Genomic DNA, 13,755 nt, shown 5'->3' on the forward strand with positions numbered 1-13,755 from the left:
ATACCCCAAGAAAGTCACAATTTGGTACTTGGAGAGTTCTTCACACAAGATCTTTACTCCATGATCTGTAACCTGATTTACACTGAGCCTGGAAAAAAAGAAAGTTTGAATTGATACGATTACAGTTGTGCATCACCCAGGCGTTAACAAGTGGCTGAAGGTCATTAAGGACATTAGGTCCTTATGCCACCAACTTCATCTGGCTCACTCCAAAACCAACAGAAAACAAAAAACCCTAGATCTCCAAGGTAATGCTCTGGAAGTTGTCCAGAGGACTGAAAACACCCCTAGAGGTGCTGGTGGTTGAGAAGCTGGACATGAGCCAATGGTATGCACTTGCAGCCCAGATGGCCAAGGGCAGCCTGGGCTGCATCAAAAGCAGTCTGGCCAGAGAGGGAGAGAGGGAATTCTGCTGTCTGCTCTGCTGAGACCTCATCTGAAGTGCTGTGTCCAGCTCTGGAGCCCTCAACACAGGAAGGACGTAGACCTGTTGGAGCAGGTCCAGAGGAGGGCCATGAAAATGATCAATGGGCTGGAGCAGCTCTGCTACAAGAACAAGCTGAGGGAGCTGGGGTTGGTCAGCCTGCAGAAGAGAAGGCTGCAAGAAGACCTAATAGCAACATGCCAGTACCTGAAAGGGGCTACAAGAAGGCCTGCAGAGGGAGAGGACTAGGAGCAGGAGCAATGGTTTGAGATGAGAGCAGAGCAGATTTAGATTGTATGTGAGGAACAAGCTCTGCACCCCATCTTTCTCCACTTTCAGAATCAATTCTTTCAGTCCAGCAGTTTATGGAATAAGCCACAGAAAAGCAAGGCCCTGCTTGCCCAGACTCCTACCTGATGACTGCAAGCTTGCTGAAGCAGGGCAGCAGCTGCTTGACTCCATAGTCGTTGATGTTGTTGTTGTCCAGGTCAAGCGCCAGGCGCCTGGGGAAGTGGTGCAGCAGGAAGGCGATGGCGCGGCAGTCGGCGGCGCAGGCACCGCAGTAGGTCAGCTTGATGTAGTTGGCCTGCATGCGCCGGGCCGCCAGCCTCCCCACCTTCTGGCTCTGCATCTCATACAGGCACCGCAGCACCCACACAAAGTTGGGCTGCACCTGGATCTGGTTGTAGGTCCGGAGGTTGGAGCGAGTGTAGCCCATCAGGTGGGATTTTGTGCTCTCCCCAAAGTAGGTGACCAGTGTCTTCCTCTTCCTTTTGATGACCCCAGGCAACATTAAATGTCTGAGGAGCTTCTGTTTGGCTCTGGACAGCAGGCCGCAGAGAAACAGGTTGGTGAAGTGGAAGTGCTCGTTATTCTGGAAAGGATCCTTCTCTGCCAGCTGCTTCTTCAGCCAGGGAATACGGAGGCAAGTCAACTGGGCAGCCTCAGTGGAAGAGCGTTTATTGAAGAACTGAAGCAGCTCCTTGGCACTCACCTTCTCTTCAACAACCAGGAAGAAAGCTGTGAAAAAGGACTGGAGGGTCAAGTGCAAGAACTCATAAGTGGCCTGATCACCACAGCCACTGTAACCTTTAACTGTCCTGAGAAAGCCCAACTGCAAATCTTCTTCGGAGATATTTGCTATTGAGACCTCCTCCTGCTTGAAGATAAAGAAAGAGTTCTCCATCCCCTTGTATGCCAACTTGCCCAAAGTCAGAAGAGTTTCCTTTCTCAGTTTGAACACCTCTGCTTGGCTCCTGGTGTTGTTCCTCAGCAAGCTTGTTTTCAGAGATCGGTTCAGATGAACTTCAATCATGAGCAGAAATACATCTGTTAATGTAACAGAACAGTCTGGAAGCTCGTGGCTGTCAAACATGGAATGGAACTGTTCATAGCTTTTAAAGATAATCCAACAAAATAAAGGCACTGAGCACAAACTGCAGAGACTGGGGTTACCTTCCAACTGGTCCAGTACCAGCGCTCGCAGCCTCTCATCTCTGAAGAACATAGCAGTGTAATCCTTCAGGTTACTGCAGGAGAAACCACGCAGCAACACTTTCTTCCTAATGATGTTTCTTTGGAGTTCAGTTCCTGTCCTAGCTGTAAGAATCTTCTTGGATCCCTTTAGGAGCTTTCCTCTGAGAAGGCTTACCAGCAGTGCCAGAGGGTGGATGGGTTCATCGGGTGAACACACCTCAGGCACACTGCTGAGGTCAAAGCTGGAATAGATCTCATCGAAGCCATCAAACGTGAAAAGAACTGTGTGAGGGAATTGCAAGATGTGATGGAACACCTCCATGGGCTCCTGGTCTGGGTAGCAATTATATTTGAAGAGCAGGTCTTGCAAGCATATGGCTTCATCTTCCTTAAAGCAACTAAACATTCTACAGCGGAAACGGAAGAAAAACTTGGCCCCTATATCCAATTCTTTCCTGGCCCAAAGGCTTTGGATCCTTTGCAGCAAGATGGATTTTCCAATTCCTGCATCACCAAAGACGTAAATTGTTTCTCCACCTTCATTAATTAGCCCAACTGCATCATCAAAAAGGGCTTCTAATTGACATACTTGGCCTAGGCTCTCATTGGTGAAATTGACCAGCTCCATGACACTGGGAGCGTAGATATCTTCCAGCAGCATCTCTTCCCTCTGGCCATAGGACATCACGAACTTGGAGTCCCGGCCCAGCTCATCTCTGAGCTTCTGGCAATACCTGCTGACTGAAAAGACAGTCAATCAGTACCAAAAAGGCTACCAGTAAACATCCTATCCATACAATGAGCTCCTTGGGAACTCAGAGGGGGTAATAAGCAAAAGTCATTCTAATGTAAAATTGGTTCTTTGGCAGATTGCTTCTATTTGTGCTGCCATCCTCACCCTCTTGGGAAATCTGGGTGCTGATGAAAGGTCCTGTGTAAGCCACCGCTTGCGGAAAGCTGTTCCTGACACAGCAGTGATGTGAGGGGCTGCTATATGTGAAGCAAGTCCAGAGGAGGGCCACAAAAATGATCAGGGGGCTGGAGCACCTCTGGTACAAGGACAGGCTGAGGGAGCTGGGGTTGTTCAGCCTGCAGAAGAGAAGGCTCCAAGAAGACCTAATAGCAGCCTGCCAGTTCCTGAAAGGGGCTACAAGAAGGCTGCAGAGGGACTGTTTGCAAAGGCCTGCAGGGACAGGAAGAGGGACAATGGTTTGGAATGAGAGCAGAGCAGATTTAGATTGGATGTGAGGAACAAGTTCTGCACCACGAGGGTGCTGGAACACTGCAAGAGGTTGCCCAGGGAGGTGGCTGAGGCTCCATGCCTGGAGATCTTCAAGGTGAGGCTGGAGAAGGCTCTGAGCAAGCTGCTCTAGTGGAGGATGTCCCTGCTGAGTGCAGGGGGTTGGACTGGATGACCTTTGGAGGTCCCTTCCAACTCAACCCATTCTATGATTCTATGATCTTCCAGCTGAGATTCAACACCAAGCTCCTGACCCTTTGCTAAAGGCTGCTCTCCTCTCTGCAAGCCTTTGCTTGTTGAGGTTGTTGGTCACTGCTGAGTTGAGGCATCTGCCTTTCACTGGATCTGTATTTTACCTGCCATTTCTATCAGGTGATTATACTTTCCTAGCTTGTTTGTTCATTTTTATTACTGTAAAGAGAAGGCATGCATTTTGGAAACCAGGTACCAGACACCTCAGACAATTTGACCAAAAAAGGTCTTGGTTATTGCACAGTGCTGGCCTGGGTTTTCACTGCCACAGAAACTTTACTTCAGATGGGGGCAAAATAATTTTCATATAGTATGAAAAACCGCTCAAAAGGGGAAACCTCTCAAAAGGGACCTCAGAAAGTTTCTGGTCCTACCTTCTGCTCCCAACAGGGTCATTTATGAGATCAGATGAGGTTACTCTCCATCATTTCCTCCAGTCCTGGCTCACTGGTGAGGTCCCAGATGACTGGAAACTGGCCAACGTGGTCCCCATCCACAAGAAGGGTCGGATGGAGGAACCTGGAAACTACAGGCCAGTCAGCCTGACCTCAGTGCCAGGGAAAGTGATGGAGCAGATTATCCTGGCAGCAATAACTGCGCACCTGAAGGATGGCCAAGGGCTCAGGTCCAGCCAACATGGATTCAGGAGGGGCAGGTCCTGCCTCTCCAACCTGATCTCTTTCTATGATCAGGTGACCCGCCTGGTGGATGTGGGGAGGCCTGTGGATGTGGTCTACCTAGACTTCAGCAAGGCCTTTGACACCGTCCCCCACAGCAAACTGCTGACTAAGCTGTCAGCCTGTGGATTGGACCACTACACTCTGTGCTGGGTTAGGAACTGGCTGGAGGGCCGGGCCCAGAGAGTGGTCGTGAACGGTGCCGCATCCAGCTGGAGGCCAGTCACCAGTGGTGTCCCCCAGGGATCAGTGCTGGGCCCTGTCCTCTTCAACATATTCGTTGATGATCTGGATGAAGGGGTAGAGTCAGTCATCAGCAAATTTGCAGATGACACAAAGTTAGGGGCAGATGTTAGTCAATTAGAGGGTAGAAAGGCTCTGCAGAGGGACCTCGACCGACTGGACAGATGGGCAGAGTCCAATGGGATGGCTTTCAACAAGTCCAAGTGCCGAGTGCTGCACTTTGGCTACGGCAACCCCATGCAGAGCTATAGGCTGGGGTCGGAGTGGCTGGAGAGCTCCCAGACAGAGAGGGACCTGGGTGTGCTGATCGACAGCCACCTGAATATGAGCCAGCAGTGTGCTCAGGTGGCCAGGAGGGCCAATAGCATCCTGGCCTGCATTAGGAATAGTGTGGCCAGCAGGAGCAGGGAGGTCATAGTGCCCCTGTACTCTGCTCTGGTTAGGCCGCACCTTGAGTACTGTGTCCAGTTCTGGGCTCCTCAGTTTAAGAAGGACATTGAGACACTTGAGCGTGTCCAGAGAAGGGCAACAAGGCTGGTGAGAGGCCTTGAACACAAGCCCTATGAGGAGAGGCTGAGGGAGCTGGGATTGTTTAGCCTGGAGAAGAGGAGGCTCAGGGGTGACCTTATTGCCCTCTACAACTACCTGAAGGGTGGTTGTAGCCAGGAGGGAGTTGGCCTCTTCTCCCAGGCAACCAGCACCAGAACAAGGGGACACAGTCTCCAGCTGCGCCAGGGGAGGTTCAGACTCGAGGTGAGGAGGAAGTTCTTCACCGAGCGAGTCATTCGGCATTGGAATGGGTTGCCCAGGGAGGTGGTTGAGTCATCGACCCTGGAGGCGTTCAAGGGGAGATTGGACGTGGCACTTGGTGCCATGGTCTAGTCATGGAGTCTGCGGTGTCAGGTTGGACTCGATGATCCTCGAGGTCCTTTCCAACCTAAGTGATACTGTGATACTGTGATACTGTGATACTCAGGTCTTTAGTTGGAGACCACATGCCCTCTCTGGACAACCTGTCTCATTGTCTGAATGTCCTTGTCACACACTACTGGCTACTCCTTTGCCAAAACATCAGAGTGCTGCTAATCAACTCTAGCAGGAGCCTAGGAGACAGGACAGCTGGCACAAGGTGGCAATGCCATTCTGCTGCATATCCTCCAGTGAAGGCAAGAAGAGCCTGACTTGAGCAATTCAGAAGGCAATACATCAACAGGGCTGCTATCTCCTACAGTGGCCTTTTAATTCTGTGCCTACCACAGCTAGTGAGCATAGCATCAACACAATTCTCCCCTGGCTGTGCCTGCCTTGACTCTTTTACTCTTCTGTCATCTGGTTAGAGCTCCCTGGAGTTCTAAGGGTAGGGATACAGATGCATGACCTTACCTGGATCTGTGTTTACCACAGGTTTCCTACAAATATACTCTGAAGGCTCATAACCTATTTTATCCAGCCAAGGCTGAAGTTCATAGTAAGCATCAGTGACTTTCTGCAGAACAAGGATGAAATACTCTGAAACTTCTTCTCCCTTGCTTTGAACCAAGTCCAGAATTTTGCGAACCTGCAGAGAGAGCACACAAAAGGTCACTGACACACAGCATTTTACCATACTTACACCTCTGAACTGCTCTAAGATACTTTTTGGGATGGAACAGGGGATGAAAATTAAATCTGGTGCTTCAAAAACCTGAATTCAAAACCCAGCTCTGAATTTGAACCATCTCAAAACTCACCTGCTATTTGTATTTGGATGTTGCAAGAGAATTGACTCTGCAAGCTAGTCTGATCCTGTAGCTAAATCACACGCTAACCAGAGACAAAAAGGGTAAAGACCATGCCTCAGGAAGGAACCTTAGGGATTTCATCAGCCTGGCTAGATCCTGTATTTTAAATCCCATGCTGGTTGAAATAAAAAAGGGATGGTTTCTCATTGCCCTAAAAATTCATCCTCTTGCTTGTAAATACTCCAGTCACACCAAGCTTCACCTCAGGATCCAGCCAGATCCAGAGCAGGCTAGGAAGAGTATCTCTCTGGATCTTAATGCAGATCCAAACCCCTGCAACTCTTCCTTTTCACACAGCAACTCACTTCTACAGGTTCTCTGTATACAATGGACTTGCTGCTTGCAACTCACTAAAACTGATGGCTACCATGCAGGGGCTGGAGTGGCTCAAGAATAGGCTTTACCTCTAAAGGCAAGGCAGAGTCTGTGCAAGAGGGCAGATCTAGCACAAAACCTTCTGCAAGACAGAGCTGGCATCTGGGGGCCTGTTTTGAATGTATGGAGCCTCTTCTTGCTGGAAATGAATGAAACCAGAGAATGGGTTTCTAGAGACTGTAGTCTCCTGTGGGTTGAAAGGCAGCACAGCACACAGATAGGATTTGCTGACAATTGCTATGTCCTAAAGAGCAATTCTGTGTGGACTCTCAGTGAGTCCACTTCACTTACACTACTGTAGCCTGCTCTCTCACTGCTCAGACTCCTGATGCAGGGCATCCCCCTCAGCTGTGTCACAACAATCATGTCTGTTCTGTGGAGCAGTAAGAAATGGACTTGCTCATACAGAATGCATTTATTCAGCTCTGACCCTATACACAGGCTGAGCACTGTGCTACCTTTTCAGCTTGCCAACAAGCATGATTATTTGATGAAAATCTGCATTGTTAGTCAAGTCCAGGCTCTTTTATGGTTTGCCTGCTTCTAAGTGGTGACACTCTTCTGAACCTGCATGACTGGCTGGTCAGAGAGAAAAAAGGAGTTTGCTTGAAGTCATGATGGAAAGCACAGCTCTGTACATGTCATCATTTTCTCCTGTCAAAAGACCAAGAAATAATTTTTCCTACTGATGTCCAAAGGTGGATCCAAACCCCCAGATGTGCCAGGATAGATCAGTTTTCATATAAACATTTACAACATACTTATGTCTTTGAAGAGAAAGGAAGGTATGCACATGAACAGCACACAGTCATTAACCTATAAACCCTGCATTTCTATCTCTGCTCCTCTACCAGTCCCACAGCATCCTGAAATAAACTTTCTTTACAATACTCTGCACAGTAACAAAGGCTTGCTTGTAGCAAGCTGCACTCAAGCAGCCACTGTGGTCACCTCCTGGAGAGGACAAAGCTGCAGCTAGGGAGACAGAACAGCATTTATCACAGGATCACAGAACGTTAGGGGTTGGAAGGGACCTCTGGAGATCTTTGGGTCCAACCCCCCTGCCAGAGCAGGACCACAGAATCTAGTGCAGGTTGCACAGGAACACATCCAGAGGGCCAGAAAGCCTCCAGGGAAGGAGACTCCACCACCTGTCTGGGGAGCCTGTTCCAGGGCTGTGACCCTTATAGCAAAGTTCTTCCTCATGTTGAGGTGGAACTTCCTGTGGGGTAGTCCTATCACAGGGCACAAGTGAGCAGAGGCTGTCCCTTCCTTCCTGACACCCAGCCCTCAGATATTTATAGACATTTATTACATCCCCTCTCAGTCTTCTTACCACGCAGCTCATTCTTACAGCTGCCAGTGGGCCTTACAAGCAGTAGCAGCTGTGCTGGAAAGATGTCCTGGAGACACCTGTCCAGAAGGAAAGAGGTGGGGAAACTCCAAAATAACAATGATTAGAAAAGTCAACGGATGTAACATTTCCAGGTAAGCCCATAGACCCTAGTGGTAAACTGAAAGTGACAAAAAGCTGGCTAGAGAAATGCAAAGAATACCTTATCTGCTTGAGTTGGAAATTGGACAACAATCTCTGCATCTTCCGTGGAGAAGTAGTCATTCTTCAGCAAGTTGTCAATCAGACACTGCGTGTTTCGGATCGTGCTGACCAGAATTTCTCGGTGTACCTTCAGCAAAGCAATGAAGGATGGAGGACTTGCTCCTGGGGGCTTTTCCAAGTTAGCACAAAGGTGGCCTTCCATAGCTGAGAGAGTGAGAAGCTGCTCCACCTCGCCTCATCTTTGACAAAGTGCCTGCATGCAGGGAGAAGTCAGCCTGGAGTTGGCTTTGGGGAAACAAACCATCTGTCCTTTGCCTTACCCAGCCTGTCAGAAGGAATTGGACAGAACATCAGTTTAACCCTTGCCCTGTGCAGATACATCCTTCAGTTAGCCATCAAACCCAACCCCTGCACAGTATCATGACCAGCTTCAATAAGAAGTTTATTTTGGGGGTATTTACATGTATTTGGTCATGTTTTGGACAGCAGGCAATCTTCCCTCTGTACCAGAACTCTACTCAAACACCACCACTGCCATCTGCTTTATTAACTGCCTGCTCTTAGTGCATAATTTAATCCTTTTCATTAGCTTTTCATGTTTCAATAGCCAGAGCAGGGCATCTCTCCAAAACATATCTGGACAAGGAAATAAATGGAATAAAATTGTATTTCACAGCAATTAATTTCGTAGGAAGAATCAATTTAGAGTGGCAACTCACTTGGCTTTCTCTTTGCTGTGGCAACAGACCCTCAACAAAGTGTTGCTGGTGTGGTAACTGTCCCTCTATTGAGGCCCTGCAAACTCTCAGACAGTTCCAGCTAGGCTCAGAGAACACATTGACCTTCAGGGCACCAGGTTTGAGAGGCAGCAGTGAGGCTGGGGCAAAAACAATGACCAGATGTTTCTATGAAGAAAGCAAGATGCTAACAGGAGATTTCAGAGGTAATACACCACTTTGGGGCACAGAGCACTTCACATCTCCTAAAGCTACTGGTTCAGACAGCATGTACCCCTAGGGAAAAGAAGGCTTTGGAGGAGCTTAGAGCTGCCTTCCAATAACTGAAGGGATCTTACAGGAAGTCTACACAAGGACTCTCCTAGCAATAGGACAAGGTGGAATGGTTTGAAACTGAAGGAGAGTAAGGTTAGACTGGATCTTAGGAAGGAGTTCTTCAGTGAGAGGGTGGTGAGAGAACCCAAACCATTCTATGATTCCATGATTTCAACAGCAGTACATACCTACACTTAACCATGGGACAAATCAGTGTAGCTCCCCAGGATTTCAGAAGGGCAGTATGTCTTAGCTTACAGCTGCTGACCTGCACAGATGCAGGTAGCTGCTGCATCAAAGAATTGAGTCCTGCAAAGGCTGAGACCGGGCAAACCCCTAGCACAACACTTTTGGATCACAGCCAACTCCCAATCTGCAAAACTCTTTCAACCAAAGAGAATGTGACCAAGCAATCTGACTTTCTTTACCACATGAGTGACTAACGGCAGTTACTGGGGAAAAAAGTCAGCCTTTCATTGTGCTGTCAGATGAAGTGACTGATATCTGAGTCACTCAGCTTCCTAGGAGCCACACTGGCACACCTCTTTGTTGCAGAAAGCTCATTTCATAGATGAACTCTATCATGATGACCAAAAAAATGTTGAAAACTTTATTTACTCTAAAGCTTTAGTAAGCTTTTAAAGAGACATAGTCACCTTAAAGCACTGGCAATAGAAACACTAACCCTTTTTTCTCAAGATACTGCCTCTGCCTAGCATTCCCTGTTGCCTTTGGTTATTCTAGGACCACATCATTCCAGTGCAGCATTTTCTTTCTTCCTACTTTGTGAGAACAACTGAGACAAACCCCCAGGAGATACTAATCAACCAAAGTACTTCATGTGTACAGAAGAAATAAGAGTATTTTCTTCTCTCTTTCAGATCCATTTACAAAGAGGATAAGAAAAGAAAGAAGAAATACAGCAGAAGGACAAGAATAGGGGAACTGTGCAAAGATCAGAAGGTCTCCAAGATGCCTGCCCCACAACTAAGTCCAAGTCAGTACTGAACCTGGTTGTTACTGGGAGGGTATAGACGATGGAGATTGGAGTCAATACAGCTGACCAATATGATTGAGCATTGTTCCTTTATTGTTCCAGTGTTGCAGGACTATAGCGCGAGCATAGCACAGTAAAGTAAAGCAAAGAAGAAGAAGGGGAAGGAAAGGCAGAAGTGCAAATCAGGGGAACTTCTACAACTTACATAAACTCGGAGTGCCTTGTTGGCATGGCTTCATTGGTTCCCTATGAGTGACCACACATTGCACTATTACAGATTATTGGTCCAACTACTAATGACACAACGAGGTTGTTGATGCAGGTGCATGTCCTGTTGTCCCAAGATAACTTTCTGTGTTTATAGCTACCAGTGTCTTGTTTTAGTTACATGCTGCAGGCACAGCACTGTTTCGCTACACTGCTAGCTGGCTCTGCACTTATGCTGAGCATGGCCTACCACCATGTCAGGCTCTAGGCCTGCACTGCCAGATTGCTCACACTGCTCGTCGCCGGCATTGCCACAGGAGGGGCATGCATTTGTATGCTGCAGAAGACAGCATGTTCCCTTACATGCAGTGTGATGTGCAAGAGAGTGGAGAAACAAAAGAGCCATCAAAAAATAATATAAAGTGATGGTCCCTGGAGCATTCTCCTCTCCAGTCAATACCCCAGCCCCCTCAGCCTGTCATAGCAGAGCTGCTCCAGCCCCCTGATCATTTTTGTGGCTTCCTCTGGACCCTCTCCTTCAGGTCTGTGTCCTTCCTGTGTTGAGGGCTCCAGAGCTGGATGCAGCACTGCAGGTAAGATCTCCCCAGAGCAGAGCAAAGGGGCAGAATCTCCTCTCTCCATCTGCTGGCCACACTACTTTTGAGGCAGCCCAGAAGGCCAATGGCATCCTGGGCTGCAAGTGCCAATTGCTGCCTCATGTCCAGTTTCTCACCCACCAGCACCACCAAGTCCTTCTCTGCAGGGCTGCTCTCAATCTCATCACCCACAGCCTGGACTGATCTCTAGGATTGCCCCAACCTAGGTGCAGGACCTTGCACTAACACTGCTAGGTTACACATCAGGTGTGCTTAAGGGTAAATGCTTATGCAGCTTATAAATCTGCACTGAAGGCACTTCCACAGTAGAGTGCACACACAGTGTTGTCTTACCTTAGGCACTCCAGATGCTGGATTCAATTCCAGTACAATTCCTGTGACCTGTGTGGTATCAATCATGGGGACACTGTTGGAAAAGACCGAGATACACACCACTGTGAGCCACCTCAGTGCACTGAACAAGGTGTAACAACAGCCAGTCTTGAGTGCAACTGCCTCATTTCTGGAACTGTTCCAGTTCTGAAAGGGCTATGTAATTAATTATTTTATTTTTTTTCCCTGACAGCTGCCTTAAGGCTTTAACAATCCTATTTAGAAATCCTTTCTAAAGCCTGTTCTAACAGCAACAGCCTGTGAACACATCTATTGACAGAAATTAGCATCATCATACAGGCTTGTACATAGAGAGCTATGCACACAGGCAGAAAGGGACAGATTTGCAACCCTGATGCAGCTGCTGCAACAGAAGAGTACCTAAGGAGAAATGGAGAGAGACAGGAGAGATGACACATGGGTGAAGTAAGAGTCTAGTATGGGGAGGCAACAGGAGAGATGCTTATAGGGAAAAGCTTCCTATCTCGGAACAGAATGAACTTCTTGTTCCTGAGAGGAAAACCAAAAACCAATTATTTACTCAAGAGGTTCCTTCCTTCAGTGTTGGAGAGAAAATTCAGCTAGACATTTTGAGGACAGCAGCTTGTGTCAAGTGAAGCACCAGGAACTGAAAAGAACCAGAGAGCAGAGCACTCATCCATCAGTTCTAAAGACAAAGGAGAAAAGACAGAACCTTGGCCAAACTAAGCATCAATGGGAAGAAGCAGCAGCAAGTCTGGCAAAAGATGTATATTACAAGCATGCATAGTTGAGAATAACAAAGAGGAAGCAAGAAGAGGATCAGGCCATGAATAAGGAGAGAAATGAAAAAGAGAAATGAAAGTTGTCATAGTAAGATGTACGGTAAAAGTATCGGTGCTTACAGTAAGGTTTGTGTAAGTCATGCCAATAAACTGCAGTGGTGCTGATGGCCTCTACAGGAAGGCACTGGCACTTCTATCTAGTGGTTCTTCTGACTTTCCTCTGTTCTCAGCATTGTGCAAGCATACATTTATATTGTTCCTAGCCCTGCCTTTCTCACATGGTCTTTTCACAGAGATGATCTTGCTCTTCTAGCAGCACCGATGGCTGTTCAGCATCCAGGGCTCCAGGTCCTCTGGCAGCTAAGAATATACTGATTTCTCACAGCAAGGTCTTATCAAATGTAAATGCTGTAGATAAAGGTGCTGAAGGATCCTGAAAAAAGCACTTCTACTTTTGGGTGAACTTAGGAATTCACTCCTCATGGTTGTTCCCAAAGAGACTGCATAGGATGAAGCTCTTTGAAGGAGCAAATTAACAGCTATCCCTTAAAGCAGACAATTTAAGACCAAATTAGAGTATTTCTGAAGAGATGAAAACTCAGTCAATATTATCTATTCTGTAATCCTGCTATTCTGACCACAACTATTCCTCTGAACTGCCTGTGAAAGAAGGTCCTGTGCCACATACCTGGTTACCCACTGCCAGCAGCTGCAGTATCTCCGGGACTCTCGCAACACCTCGCAGCCGGAAAACTGTGAGGCACCGGCGCAGACCCCAGCGTCAGTCCAGGTCTAGTGGAGTCCCCCTTGGCTTAGCCTTCTGGCCGTAGCATGCAAAATGCAATCAACTGCTCTTAGAGAGGTGGCTGTATGAAAACTGCTCTGTTTCATCTGGAAATCTGTACCCGTTGTGTCTTCAAGGCAGATTTGTTTCCTCAGAAAAGCTTTTTTTTGTTGTTTGTTTGTTTTCACACGTCAGCCTCCCCCCTGCAGAGTCGTTACAGCAAGAGCAGAACTGGGGACTCTGGCGTGTAGCGTCGTTAAGGACGGCAGGCCAGTCTGTCAGGACAGCCCTAACCCCACTGCTGGCTATCGCCGGCAGGGACAAGGAGGTGACAGATTTCCACACGTATGCACATGCTACACACACGACACCTCCGCCCCTCGGGACCCCGACACCCGCACCGCTGCTGCCCGTTGCCCGAAGGCGGCAGCCGCGGGGGCACTCTGCCGGCGCCGCCACCTCCTCCCCGGGACAGGGGAGGCCTGCCGAAGGAACACGGAAGTCCTGAACTGAAAACATTAGAACTTCGGCAGGAGGCAGAGGCCAGCGGGCGCCGCCGGGATGCAGCCCTTCCCCGCGGCGACAGAGCGCTTCGCTTAACGAAAAGCCGAAACTTTGCTTCGCGGGCTCCAGCCCCCTCCCGCCGCTGACCGCAGCCTAACGCCCTCCCTCCGCGCCGCCCACGCCTTGCCATCGGCAGCCGCCGGTCCCCAGTGGCCATCGAGGCGGGCACCGACCGGCCGCGCTTCTCACCCCGGCCTCTGCCCCGGCACTCACCGCAGCGGCGAAGCGAAGGAGATGCAGGAACGAACGGGGCGGCGGCCGACCACGGGTACTCCCTCCAGCCCCGGTCCCGCAGGGAGGGAGCTCCCGCCCCACCCTCAGTCTCTCCTCCCAGGCGGGAAGTGGCCCCGCCCTAGGGTGGCATGGCCAAAG

General features: G+C 48.9%; 1 protein-coding gene across 7 annotated transcripts in view; it reads right to left on the reverse strand.

Annotated features, from left to right (window-relative positions):
* NOD1 (nucleotide binding oligomerization domain containing 1) overlaps positions 1-13,748 on the reverse strand; it is a 34,158-nt gene extending 20,410 nt beyond the window's left edge. For 4 of the 7 annotated variants that reach the window (XM_068156992.1, XM_068156991.1, XM_068156993.1 and 1 more), the window contains exons 1-6: positions 12,724-13,337; positions 11,233-11,305; positions 8,025-8,351; positions 5,696-5,870; positions 838-2,641; positions 5-88 (exon numbers count right to left, since the gene is read on the reverse strand). In XM_068156992.1, the coding sequence (XP_068013093.1) occupies positions 5-88; positions 838-2,641; positions 5,696-5,870; positions 8,025-8,228 (2,267 nt within the window). In that variant the 5' untranslated portion in view covers positions 8,229-8,351; positions 11,233-11,305; positions 12,724-13,337. Of the gene's footprint in view, positions 1-4; positions 89-837; positions 2,642-5,695; positions 5,871-8,024; positions 8,352-11,232; positions 11,306-12,723; positions 13,338-13,596 lie in introns of those variants that run through there. The other 3 variants (XM_068156990.1, XM_068156994.1, XM_068156995.1) reach the window with 3 other exon arrangements.
* Between the last annotated feature and the right edge of the window lie 7 nt (positions 13,749-13,755).

Source organism: Melanerpes formicivorus, unplaced genomic scaffold (genome assembly GCF_026170545.1).
Source record: "Melanerpes formicivorus ecotype bairdi unplaced genomic scaffold, bMelFor1.0.p_v2 SCAF_35, whole genome shotgun sequence".
Classification (NCBI taxonomy): Eukaryota; Metazoa; Chordata; class Aves; order Piciformes; family Picidae; genus Melanerpes; species Melanerpes formicivorus.